Genomic DNA, 14,013 nt, shown 5'->3' on the forward strand with positions numbered 1-14,013 from the left:
TAAATTTCGGATTGTTTCATTTTAATCTCTGCTAGTGATAAATAAGAATCTTAATATTAAATATTTCTTAGTTTACACTGTACATATTACTATTTTTTTAATATAAAGAAAATATTTATTTCGAATATCAACATGTTTACAAACAATATTAATCTTAAACTAACACAAATTTATTATTTCATGAAAATACAAATTTTAAAAAATGAGTTTAATTATTTACAATGTAGGACATTAATGTTCGAGCTTGGATGTTAAAAAAATAGGAGAAAATATCTTACCTTTCGCTAATTAAACTACAAAAGAAATATATTACTTTTCTAATCTAAGTCAGTGCAAATGGACGGTTTATTTTGAGACTACGAGCATTTAAAGCCCTTTTTGGTTAGACCACCAAGAAACTATACAATTCGAAGCAGCACATTTTCATCATTAACACTCGTAAAAGATAGATTTTTTGAAAAATAAAGACCCTTTAGAGTTCAACATACTACCTACAATTATACTTTTTACAATAATGTAAAAATTGTCATTTTTACAATGGATTTAGAACATATTATACAATGAGCTTTTGAGTATTCAAATTTGATATGACATTTACTGGCAATTAATAACAAAATCATGGACGGTAATTGATACTAAGACAAATAAGTCAGTCGGTGTAAAATAAGTCATAATTTGGTAAAATGTCTCCCTTAATCTAAGATGAGGCACTACACTTAGTACAGCTTGTACTTTACAGTCCATTTTACTTAATTGAATGTGCGCCATTATAATTATTATGCAAATTCATGCGAGTCATGAATCTGCATAATCGAAGACGGACATTAACAATCACAATTATACCACTTTGTATATCCCCCAATTGTAGATAACCATAACAAACAAAGTACAAAATAGTGTTACTAAAGGTACTGGAAGATTAGCTGCCACATTATATATGGAACAATAGGGACATTGACTACTACCGCACACTTCACAAATGTTCAACAGGTACGTCGTTAAGGCATCAAATATTGTTTCGTTGAATCGTTCTGAAAGTAAATAATTAGAGTAGTTAAAAATAATACCAAATCAAGATAAGAAATCAGTTACATTAGTCTGAAAATCACCCAGAAAAGACCTAAACACCTTAGGAAGGTGATAAAATGCTCTGAGAGGAGTATATAACGGTCTTAGGTCTCGTACATCGCAGGGACTTTCTGGAGAGCCCTACTTACTCTTTCCAGACCATGATGAGCATATAAGCTCCAAAAAAGGTCCTGATACGCACATAAAAACTAATCTAGAGGGCTTTGGAAGTCTTTGAATGTTCTCATAAGTCTTAAGTGACTCTGTTTCTTTCTAGAGTCTCTGTTCCCGAGCCTCTTAAATATTCTCCAAAGATCTCAGAGCATTCTACGGCTTTTACACGACTTTCCAGATCTATTGACGCCCTTTCCATATCTTTTTCAGAGTATTTTAGACCACCTTTTCAGATGTTTAGACTCTGGGGGGCCATACAAGAAGCTCCTGGGAAATTCTAAACAATTTCGTATTTTTGCTGAAAACAGACTTTTCCGAACGACTTTCTAGATTGTTGAGAATATTAACAGGCTAAAAAGGAGTCTATGAACGTCTGGAAAAGTTATAGAAAGCACTGAACTAATCCAATATTTGTAGTAAGTGCATTCTTAAGCGTTTCAGGTACTTTCCAGAGTTTCTGGGGCTTTATTAAATCACTTATGTGATAAAAGAGCCTAGAAAAATCTGAAAAAGAACTAGAAAGCTATAATTGGGCATATAAAGCTGTGGAATGTAAATCGAAAGGGGCGCAGCGGGGAGAGGGAGGGAAGTTAAACACAGTCACTCCAATTTACTTACGGTCTCACTACGACAATGTATGTACTGTAGGCCTCAACCAAGTTTAGTGTTTTACCCCGGTGCTTGTCAAGGCCAAGTTTTATAACAAGTCCAGTTTTTATAGACTTAAATGAATTATTAGAAAAATGAATTAATAAATATATTTTAGCTTTGAACGAGGCAGATAAAAATTGCCTTTTTTTTGCATGGCGACCTCACTATTATGTAAATTACGTATAACTTATTTAAGATTAGAATATAAAAACCAGGAAAACCAAGATGTTTCGAAAACTATCAGAGATAGGTATAGGACATTATTATCAAAAGGAGGAGCTAAAAGATGAACAGAAAAATATACAGGGTGTTCCATTTAAAAAAAGTGAGATTTTTTAATATGAAGTTTTGTAACTGTGGATCTAGAAAAAAAACACCCCGTAGGCTATTTTTTTAATGTTTCATAGTAGATGTATTTATTTGACTTTTACTTAACCCAGGATAAAAGATATAAAACCTGGAATCAAAATTTAAGTAATAATTTTGACAATATATACTGACGCTTGCAAATGTTGAATTTTTCTTAAAAATCGAATTATTGTTAAAACTACTAGCTTTTCGGATATTAACCATATAATAAAAAAGACGTACAATTACACGTAGAATTCAAAAATGCATTCGAACACAGGGGGTTCCATTAAAAAAAATATACCACTTAGGCGCCATACTTTGTGAGCGCACCCTGTATAATTCCAAATATTTTCAAAATGTGGAGAATATTCAACCATATCATAATACAAAAGCTCTCTATCGAAAAATCTTATCTTCAGGGCATTAAGTTACTCCGCGCAATAGTTGACTCACCCTGTACAATACATTGTGTAAAGTAAAGCGAAGTGTCTTGAAATGTGCATAATGGCATGACATTTTTTCAAGGGGATAGTTTGAAGTTATACCACCATTTTGTAGGTATGTAAGTATGGATAATAGGATAGTCAATAAGTGACGGCATAAAAGACAAAATTTTTCTAGGCCTACTTATGTAAAATTTTGGAGGGAGTTGTTGTGGAGATAAATAGCAACACTGATTTATTCAGTATTTTTGTATAGATCAGTTTTGATCAGTATAGCATTGAGAGTTTGAATAATTGTTTAACAAATTTGTCAATGTGTTTTTCTGACAAGTAAAGGGAAAAAGTATTTTCATTTTGATCTTGCTTTTACTACGTTATCGCACATATCTGTCTTCTCCAAAAGTTGTAACGCTCAAACCCCCCTCTCATGAGTGCGCCCCTGATATTTTAAACATCTGATGTAATTATTTTCATTGTTTTGTTGCCTCGAATAGATTTTGTTTCGTTTTTTTAAATTCATCAGAACCTACTTGATTAAAATATAAAAACCGTTGATATAACTGGTATCTTATTTTCAATCTTATGCTATGATAGCTTGTTAAAAAGAGAATTAAAAAATCTATCAAACAACCTAAAAATCCAATATGGCGCCTATTTAACTTTAGGAAGTTGGTAAATGTCCCTCAAAGGTAGCCATCTTGAATTTTTTTTACATCAATTTAAAATTAGGCGCATCAAAAACAGTAACTTTTATATAAAACTTTTTTTTATATCTCTTATACTTTCGATGATATAAAACATTCAAGGAAATGATCCATTTTAGTTTTTTTGAATTCACGTCGATCCTATGTGACATTTTGAATTTCCACAAGGAAATTTTAACTAAGCATCTAAAACTGCAATACATTGTCCATTTAACCAATTCTCTATCTTTAATAGTAAGAAAGTTACCCATGCAATCCCACCCGATCTGGGACACACTGTATATAACAGCACATAAAATTCCAGTTACATTTTGTATAAAGATGTCTCGAAGTAAATAAATACACATGATATGTTACCATAACGCATTACATAATACAAAATAACCCAATTGAATGGCGTCTAATTGCCCAAATAACCCACATGGTACTGCATGACACCCCCCTCCCCCTAATTTGGAAGGCGGATCGTTGGTTTACAGGCTTCCTTGACTGTGGTTTCGCTGATTACGAGATGCTGGAAAGGCATAAAGCCTGATAAGGGTAGGTGCGCTGGGAAGTTCTAGAAGCATTCTCATGAAGATAATGAAAACAAAGTCCTACAAATCTTCAGTAACAAAGTACCTTTAGATCAATTAATATCACACAGCAAATGTGATACAATGAGCAATAAAAAAGCAAAGGGTAAGGGCAAGAGAAGCCATTACAACGCACGCACCTGAACAAGATTTTTTACAGGAGTGAACGAAACCGAGGTGAATATTCACTGACCTTCCTCTTAAAAAAAATAATAAATAAGAAATTCCTCTCAAAGTGTTCTTGGACTAAAGTCCGGAATTAAATTTGCATTATTCATATAGATGGTGCTGCCAACTTGAAATAAAAAGCAGGTTACATTACAAAACAGCAAACAAAAGAATGTAGCGGTTGCCAAACTGACAGTGTTGCCAAGTTTGAGACAAACAAATGTTGAAGGAAATAATATGGTATACACACCTGGCGCATAATAATCATACACACGTATTGGCAGATATCGAGACATATTAGCCACAGGATACCACCTTTCCACTGTTAGATTAATACACGTCTCTTGCTCGTCCAGCTGCAAAAAAAATTGGTTAACTACAGCCTAGAACACGAACTAAAGTATTACATATTCGAAGTAGAAGAGCACTTTGCGATCCAAAAATCGAGCACGTTGCAAGTTGCGCACACGTCTCGACAAAATATAAGCGTCCAGTTTTTGTTGTTGAATAATATAACCTGTCGGTATGGTGATATCCAAGACGGTTAAACCGGAACGTTCCGATTCGTTAAAGTTAATCCATCTCTGGCAGCTAAGGTACGCTATGTGAGAGTGATTTTTGCCGTAAAATTCGGCTCGTGTCCACAGATCAAACGCAGGCACCGGAGGCTTGGTTTGGAATTTTGCGATGTCTACATTATACTGCACGTGCATTTGCAACACTGCGTAACCCGTTCCCGTGCCTTGTACCTGAAACATTTGCACTAAAACAAGGTAGATGGTTTGTCGTCATACCTTTACGGTACCCCATGCATTTGGGATATCGATACGTTGCAACTGGGCTCTATTGTGTTCATTAACGTACATGATGCCCGTTTTACCTGGTAATGCTGTTGCTTCAACGGTAACACTCAATTTGGAAATATCGCGGATACGTTGAACTGAAGTATACTCTATCAGAGCTTTTAATGCGTATGCGGTATCGGACGATGAAGCCCATCCATAATCTGTGAGTCGCTGAGTATTTAACCATCGCACGATGTAATCCACAAATACCTCTTGACGTGCAACATACACCAATAATCCATAGGCAGTGGTTTCAATATTTTCTGAGTCGTACTTGTAAGGTAACCGCGGCAGGAGGAAAGGTCTTTGATTTTCAATTTTTGAGGGCGGTTGCGGTACACTTTCACGTCCCCAATACATGAGACCGCCCTCGATGCGAGCACACCTCGCCAGTAAAGAGTAGGCAGTTTCTGCATTTGGCGCTTTACTTTTCATTAGCGCGTAGGCGACAATTGCGATGTCGAATGGACGTTGATGTTTCTCATGATCGTCAACCTCTTTACCTTCTTCTTTTAATTTTTCGATCCTTTTGTCTCTTTCTATTAAATCCTCCAATAATTTAAGATTTCTGTCTAACCATCGTATTGCCTTTGATTGTGCTATAGCTACTCGGGAACTTAGGCCACCTATGGAAAAATGAGCATACAATATTTATGGGTTTCTTGTGTATTTTATGAGAACAAAATGCTATATGTTTCAAGAACTGTCAAGGTCACTCGCTTTCAGTAATTTCGTTAATAGAAACAGATTACTTATGTAATTGCATAAGTTATGAAATAAGCCATTTCTGCAGTTGTAAGAAACATGATGCGTCTACGCTCTGCTTTTTTCGGAGAGGGTATAATCAGTCCTAATGGCATTTAAACCCTTTAAAGCGCCTGGTGGAGATAGTATATTTCCAGCACCCTTCCAAAAGGTTGTTGGGCACATACTATATGTAAGCGATACAGAGCCCATACCTACAAAGGCTAGCCTGTTTAAGTATGACAGGAGCCATTAGCACCTGTTCCACAGCCGCATTGGAGACACTGATAGGCCTTGCCCCTCTTCACTTAGTTGTGAAGAAGCAAGCGATGGAAAGCGCGATAGAACTGCACCAAACCATGAGGTTCTGATAAAGCACAACCTAGAGAGACAAGCCCACATATACTGGAATACCATCTACATAAGTTTGGCGCAGCGACAAACGTCATATGCGGACTTTGGGGACAGGCAGATGAGACAGCTGAACACATTCTATGCAGATGTGAGGCTGCTGGCAGGCTAAATGACCTCGAAGGGGACAAGCTGAAACCGCACGGGAAAGGAGAACTAAACCTCAGAGCAGTAATTAGCTTCATCAATCAGCTAAAACTACTCTAAAACAAATACCAAAATGCTTGGTGAATTAGGTGCTTAGAGGTTACACTCCCTTTACTCTCACACACACAATACAATACAATACACAATGGTACCATGCTGGATGCTGCTTAGAGCAATCAACAATATTTTACTTCATTGTCTAATTCTAATGCTTTGACGTTACGTTTGTTACAGTATATAATAATAAAAAAATGTTACTATAATTTTAATATTTTTGTACAAAGCGATTGTGCAGAAATGAATATTTAAAACGACAAGGCAGAAGCTATTAGGCCTCCAAATTCAAATAGGTATAAAGAAAACTATAAAATATGGGGAAAGAACTACACCAACAACATATAATAAATGGACTACGCATGTCAATGCTAAGCACGAATACTGAAGGTGAGAGAGAAGGGAAAACTAAGAGAACAAGCTGTCTCTTATGGTTACGCATTTGATTGGTTCTTTCAACAGATGCGATCGCGATCGCATTCAAATTAAATTAATTTGATACACATATTCTTTGACATAAAAGAAAGAGCTTGAAAGCCTTTGGACAGACCACGCATGCGCAGGTGTGTGAGTGGTAGGGGGCCGATTCTAACTGATTTCGACGGTTGAAATTTCAGTAGTTGCATCGAAATTGCGATCGTAACCATCTATCGGTGTTATCATGAACTACTAATATACGTCATTGAAACGTCATAACTTTTCTACCGTTGAAAATAAATTCAACTAGACTACAGTGGTTGAAATTACGATTTCAACGTCGAAATAGAAGGGATAGCGACAGTGCGCGCTTTGTTATTCAGAAAGTCGTACGTTGTTTTAACCTCAATTTTGTGTTTTGGTACACTGTTTACATTTTTTATCCGTGGCTTTGTTTTATTTTACTTTTACCTACGTATCTTTACAATGGCGGAGACTAAAATCACATCCCAACAAAAAACCATTTTAATTTCCTTCATGGAGGAATAATAATAGGTACGATTGTAGCTACTGTAGGGTTAGGGTCGAACATAAGGTTTTGTTTATAAAGTTTAAAATAGTTCAAAATCAGACAGCCAACTTAGCAAAATATAAGATCAAACTTAAAGAAACATAAACTTCCTATTACACCCTAAGAGTAGAAATTTGGTGTCATGGCGCCGTCGAAATTCTTTTTCGACCGTTGAAATCAGTTAGAATCGGCCCCCTGTGCTAGCCAATCTTATTTTTATTGAAATTGGTACACGCATGCGCAAAAGACCAATAATAACCTCACAATTTATTTTAATTACGAGTATTTGCATTACAATTTCCAAGGAAACATAAAAACATTTTAGTCAAAATTCTTTCTTTTCATCCATCCTATATTTAAAAACCAATTCAGAGGTATTAGCTGTGTCATAGATAGTCACTGATTGTTCAAGTGAAAGTTAAACTCTCCTCCGAAATTAAAATACAATCTGTCTATATTGAGGCTAATTCAACCAGATTAACACAGTTGGTAAATTTTGCTGTATGAAGTGGTAATTTCTACTCACCTGAATCATTTTATCGAACCTATATAAAACAAAAAGGTTTTCACCCTAAGGCGAGTAACTTCAGCGCATTTTCCATGAATTGATCAGTACTTCCCAAAAGCCCATAACAGGCGGCCATAGCTATGTGCGCTATATATGGTTAAAATTTCAAAGAAATATCTCCATAAATAAAAGAGTTGGCGCGTTGCGCAGTTCGCGCATGAGCACATTTAATTTATGCTATAGATATGCGAGGTTTGTTTTGTTTTTACTAGAAGCGTCAATGGTTAAACTTTAGAAAGAGAGAGAGAGAGAGAGAGAGAGAGAGAGAGAGAGAGAGATTTCCATAAATAAAAAAGTTGGCATGTTACAGTCTGCGCATGCGCACACCTGATTTTTTACTATATGTGAAATGTATGCCCTTACTAGAAGCAAAGATAATACACTAGATAGACACCGTCTGTATAAATTTTAAACGCTCAATTTTGTCAGCGGGATATGTCGACTCTGTCCGCGGAGAATGTTTTTACCACAATAGTAGCGATTATTCACTGCATTTGCAGACAATATTAGAACAATGGCTCTTTATATTGTGTTTTAATCTAGCGCGGCCTTGTGTAGACGACAGTGGCGGTCCCAAGGGGGGCCCGTCCCCTCCATTGTCCATTTTTTTCATCAATTTTGTGTCGATCTCATTTCTCCCCCTTGTCAGTTTTTTTGTCATAAAACCTGACAGAAGGTATTTGGAAGAATTTAATAAAAATAGGTTATTAAAAAAAAATTCGACCCGAACATAAGCAATTAACATGGTAAAAATGTTTGTTGTAGATTGTAATCCCCATGTTAATTTAAAGGGCTTATAATGACACATGACACCAATCAAAAGAAAGATTGTTTTCTCATCTAATCACATACGAATTAGTTAATTTTCGGTTGCATTTCTCATTATTTCATTACAAATTTGGAAATAAATGCAATTACCAAAATCATGTAAGCCATGACTATTAGTAAGACAAAAAGCAGATTCAAATGTTATTCAATTCTTTAGAAAATTTCCAATTGAGTCATCACTTAACATGATTTTGCTAATTGCTAATTTTGTTGAATTTTTTATGAAATTATGAGAAATACACCTGAAAATGACCAAATTCGCATATCATTAGATGAGAAAAAAATCTTCTTTCGATTGCTTGGGGTCATTATAAACCCTCGGAAGTTAATCTACATGTGAAGCTGTGGAGCAACAATCTGCAAAAAACATTTTAATTTTTTAACATGTTAATTGTTTATGTTTGGTTTTGAAATACCTATTAACCAGGTATGTGCCTGAAATTTACGCTAAATAGTATCAAGAATATTTCTAGGTTTTATTCGTACCGATAGATTTATGATTTAATATGGTACCTGGAGACCACATCTCTTAATTTTCAGGTCAAATAGAAGTCCATTTAAATCTCATTATAAGGGAACCCAATTCAGAGATCATCAATGATTTAAAGTGTCACCGTATAACAAAAATCAGATTGCGTTTAAAGTGTAAATTAGTAAAAGAGATGTCACTATTCAAGTCTATGCCTGCCAGAATTTTAGTATTTAGAGCATTCCATAGAAAAGCAATGTCTTTGATATTTTCCGTGTTTATTTTTTATTAATATACCGTAATTTATTATTTCCGTTTTTGTCATTGTGCTGGATAGTACAAGATTCAACGAAATCCGTTTGTAGTAACCATTTCGGCTAAAGGAGGTCTCTTAAGCAAACCGAGACAGTGAAAAGGTAAAGTATAATAAATAGAGAACCGACAGAGGTAGTCAACGGATGTTTGATAAGCTAGTGAAATAAACATTTTTGCTCCTCCATTTTTTCCCGATATCTATTATGGTAAAGCAATTACGATCCGAGGGGGATATTACACCCTGTATAAGTACATATTATACAAAGGGTAGTTGCTTACTTACAACCTACAAGGAAAAACATGCAATAAATTTGTTGAATTCATAACTGTGATTTAACATTCGAGCCCAATAAAAGTGCGTAATATTTGCAACTTGGCGGAAATACTCAGAGATTCCTATCCAGATGTTTGCCTTACCTTTAAATGTAACTTAATCTACAGGGTGATTCCTATAGTACCTGCCACCGTTTGGGAGCGTGTAGGTGGTGCGTAGGGGAGTATTTTGATATAGGACACTTGGGGTCGGAAATCTAAAATAAGGGTGCCAGAGCCAAATTTACCTTCTGGAATTTCGCGCCTGTAGGTAGGCAACCCAACCGGCCGGCGGTGCACACGGAGCGATCTCAGGCGGCGATGTGTGGCTGACACTTGATCAGAATTTTGTTTAAACCCACGAAATCCCGTCTGCAACGACGCGTATCAAGTGAATAAACACTATGGCAATAGTATAATAATAGTTGGCTAGATGTAGGAAGTGCATTGAGAACAACGGTGGCCACGTTGAACACTTGTAAACGTTATTGCTTTTGACTGTCGTTTTCCCTCCTTCCCTCCCATGTCGCTTCCTCGCGCTAACTCGCTCTGCATCGCTCCGCGCGAAACGTCGGTCGGTTGGGTTGCCTACATACAGGCGTGAAATTCCAGAAGATAAATTTGGTTCTGGCGCCCTTATTTTAGATTTCCGACCCCAAGTGTCCTATATCAAAATACTCCCCTAGGCACCCCCTATACGCTCCCAAACGGTGGCAGGTACTATAGGAATCACCCTGTATGTAAATACGTAAAGGAATATGGGGTAGGTCAAGGAAGAGATAATATTTAATGCAGCTTGTGTGTTGAATACGTATGATTACAGCTTCCGATGATAGGCTTAATTGCAAAAGCGGTTTAGCAACTTGCCCATTTACTATCTACTGTAGTATTATCTTTGCTAGAAGTATTTGTGGTTAAAATTTCAACAAAATATATTAATAAATAAAAAATTTGACATTGCGCTGCTGCGCATGCGCAGTTTAATCGTCTTGAAAACTGTAGGAGTAGCCCTCGGACAGACGGACGGACAGAGAAAGTGGCTGCAATAGCGCACCCAACTTCGTTGGAAAATGCGCTAAAAATATATAAAATACTGGCTCAAAAGAACAGAACTTCACACAAATTACCCAAACACTATTTCTGTATACCTTATATTCATAGGTACCATTATTGTGACAATAGCGCCACATAAGTACTATCTAATTTTGACGTGCCAATGGACGTTAGTGTGAGCAAAATTCTCATAGGGAAAACTCGTTCACTGCAATACCGGTATTAACTAGGCTGGTTTCCATCTGTGACAACCTAGAATACATATGGCAAAATTCAGAGACTCATTTGCATAAGCATAGATCAAAAACCTCCCTTATCGTGCAGAGGATAGTTTCTAAAAATGTCTGATAATCAATTAAAACCGATATATCAAATTAGCTTATGATTGGAAAGGCCGAGATAAATAAAAATTAACTTGGCAAACCTGAATGTGCTATTCAGATTTGCCAACTTGGACAATAACACATATACTTACTTGTTAGATCCTTTACAGATTCGAGCATAATTAACACGTGCGCTGTTAACGAAATATTTCTATAACGAATATTATCATTCGGCCAATTAATTGTCGCATTATAATTTCTGTTCGGTGACCAAGTAGTTTCGTAAAATGATCCATGCTCGGTCTGATGCTCCAAAACCCATTCCACTGCCTTCGAGATCACAACAGGATCGATGTAAATATAATTTTCCCACTCATAGAAGCTGGCCTCTTGGAACACCCTCGCACAATAAGCGGTTAACCACACTGATGAGTGGGATTGATTCCTGTAGAGTAAACGGGTAAAATTAAAAAGTGAAGAATTTTTAAACTAACCAATCACTTCTGAATAAACTAAAGGATCCATCGGGCTGCATAAATGACAACTGACGTTGATACAAAATGTTCATGTGATGGAAAGCCTCACGTTCCAACGTCCGATTTCTTTGTTGGGTATATCTCATATAAAGTGTTGTATACATATTGGCGGCAAACGAAAACATGTTATGCTCGGCTGAATCCTAAAGTTTTGAATTAGAGTCGACTAATACCATTTAACCGACATACCATAGGTAAATTTAACATTGACGTTGCATTCATTGGCATTGTAGGGAAGATCGCGGTAACAACATCTCCAAACACGGACACGTGAGCTTTGTTCGAACCGAATACGTAGTAACGGTCATACTCATATGGCAAAATTGGAGTTTCGGTAACATTAACGTGCATATATTGGAAAGCGTACGCTCGATTACTTAAGTCGAGTAAAACAGATTGATGACGATATTGTGGAAGACCATCAGCCTGTTAAATTATATTTTTGAGAGTGTGTATTCAAGATTCCAATATTACCTCAACATGCAATCGTCTTGTTACTTGATCCTTTCCAATTAATGTGGTAGCATGAATGGAGACATCGATGTCACCGAGTCGTGTAGGTACTATAGGAATGTAGACGACAGCAGCGTCTTGAGCCTAAAAATGTATGTAAGTTGTTTATTTGAATGACGTCGACGGCTTACCTTAATATAAATAAAGAACTGGTGTTCACCGAAGGAAGTTCTCGGATTATATGCTCGAACAACGCCGTTTTCCTCGACGTGAACAAATTTGTAATCGGGGGAGCTATTCAAGACAACAGTGGCTTCTATGGGATCCGTCATGTAGTTGAACACCGAAACGCGCACCCCAACTTGTTCTCCTTCCATGGAATTTGCGGGCATTTCGACATTAATAAAGAAGGGTAATACACCGACATACTGTAAGATAACAGCAAATTAGGCCAGAAACGAAATTATTCCAAACTATTTTGGATTTGAGTATTTTGCTTAAAATTTGCATTTAGAAACTGAACTGTAATGGGCGGTTTATACAATCATCATTAGTTTACTATCATTAAATCATACATAAATAGCCAATAGAAACAAAAGTATGAACCCACCATAACTTACGTGGGGAAGTTCTGCATAATTTCCCACTTCCGCTACCGGTTCCGCTATTTGAAAACGGAAGTATATATTGTGGTTGTTTACCTTCATTCATGTCATTAGTTCATCGCGACAATTCTTACGCTTTATCGTATAGTTTAATAAACTAAATATTTATGACTTAGTTTTTATCAAATGTATAATAGTATTTACACTTTAGCTTCTGCTCTCGTTTGTGCTTCCGCTATAACACTTGCATTGTAGATGTATACTTGGATATACCTCATTTAGGTATAGCGCGTTCGCACCTCCAGATGCAGTATGGAGTCTTATGGACTAATTGCCTCTCTTACTAGTTTGTGTCATTCTTCAATAATACTATCCTTGTTTCTGACCGCATTGATGTCAAATTGACATATGGATTAAATTTTGAAGTATTAAAACAAAACATAATCTCCTTGTGCTGTCATTGTCACATACATATGTCCATAAGCACCATACTGCATCAGGAGGTTCGAACGCGCTATAGATGAATTTCTGAATTGCCATCTTTTTATAACAAGTTGTGAAATTCTATTGTGCATCTCACTTAGAAAAACATATAAGGTAAAAGTAACCATGTTCTGCTGCTAATATCTTCCAAAAAGTTATGAAATGTACCTTATGGTATTGGTTTTGCGCATGCGCATTGCCAACTTCCTTATTTCCTCAAGCATTTAAATGAAATTTAATACATAGGCACTTGAAATACAAGCAAATCTAACACTAGTTTTAAAGTTTGGTTTTGCGCATGCGCAATGGCAACTTTCTTATTTATGAAAGCAGTTAAACGAAATATCATATGTAGGCACCTTGAATGCAACTAAAACTAATACCGGTTTCAAAATTACTGTTAACGCATGCTGTATGTTTTATTTATGAAGTAGGTATTCAATGAAATTTCTATTGAAGAAAATGCGCAATGCTATTTACGAAAGCATTTCTAAAAAGTTCCATATGTAGACACTTTGAGTAATAGTTAAACTAATACCCACTTCAAAATTTGTATGTATTTGTATACGCTCCACTATTTTTCATTAAACTGTATAGACTTCGACGATAGGCGGCTCATTTGAAAGAGAATGGGGTAAGGATCTCGTGCCTACTGGTATTATTTCCTGGTCCTACCATTAATATTATTAGGAGGAACACACGCTCTGGTCATTTATGTTTGCATAATGAGAATGACTTTTTAAAC

The 14,013-nt window shown here is 36.1% G+C and overlaps 1 protein-coding gene across 1 annotated transcript in view; it reads right to left on the reverse strand.

The window, feature by feature from the left end:
• Nucleotides 1–92: 92 nt before the first annotated feature.
• The window catches only part of LOC116168072 (CD109 antigen), a 42,310-nt gene continuing 28,389 nt past the window's right edge, over nt 93–14,013 (reverse strand). The window contains exons 14-22 of the mRNA XM_031483728.1: nt 12,372–12,608; nt 12,202–12,324; nt 11,917–12,153; nt 11,686–11,870; nt 11,344–11,636; nt 4,929–5,605; nt 4,542–4,883; nt 4,385–4,490; nt 93–1,031 (exon numbers count right to left, since the gene is read on the reverse strand). Of these exons, the coding sequence (XP_031339588.1) occupies nt 838–1,031; nt 4,385–4,490; nt 4,542–4,883; nt 4,929–5,605; nt 11,344–11,636; nt 11,686–11,870; nt 11,917–12,153; nt 12,202–12,324; nt 12,372–12,608 (2,394 nt within the window). The 3' untranslated portion in view covers nt 93–837. The remainder of the gene's footprint in view (nt 1,032–4,384; nt 4,491–4,541; nt 4,884–4,928; nt 5,606–11,343; nt 11,637–11,685; nt 11,871–11,916; nt 12,154–12,201; nt 12,325–12,371; nt 12,609–14,013) is intronic.

The sequence above is a fragment of the Photinus pyralis genome, unplaced genomic scaffold, assembly GCF_008802855.1.
Source record: "Photinus pyralis isolate 1611_PpyrPB1 unplaced genomic scaffold, Ppyr1.3 Ppyr1.4_LG1, whole genome shotgun sequence".
Classification (NCBI taxonomy): Eukaryota; Metazoa; Arthropoda; class Insecta; order Coleoptera; family Lampyridae; genus Photinus; species Photinus pyralis.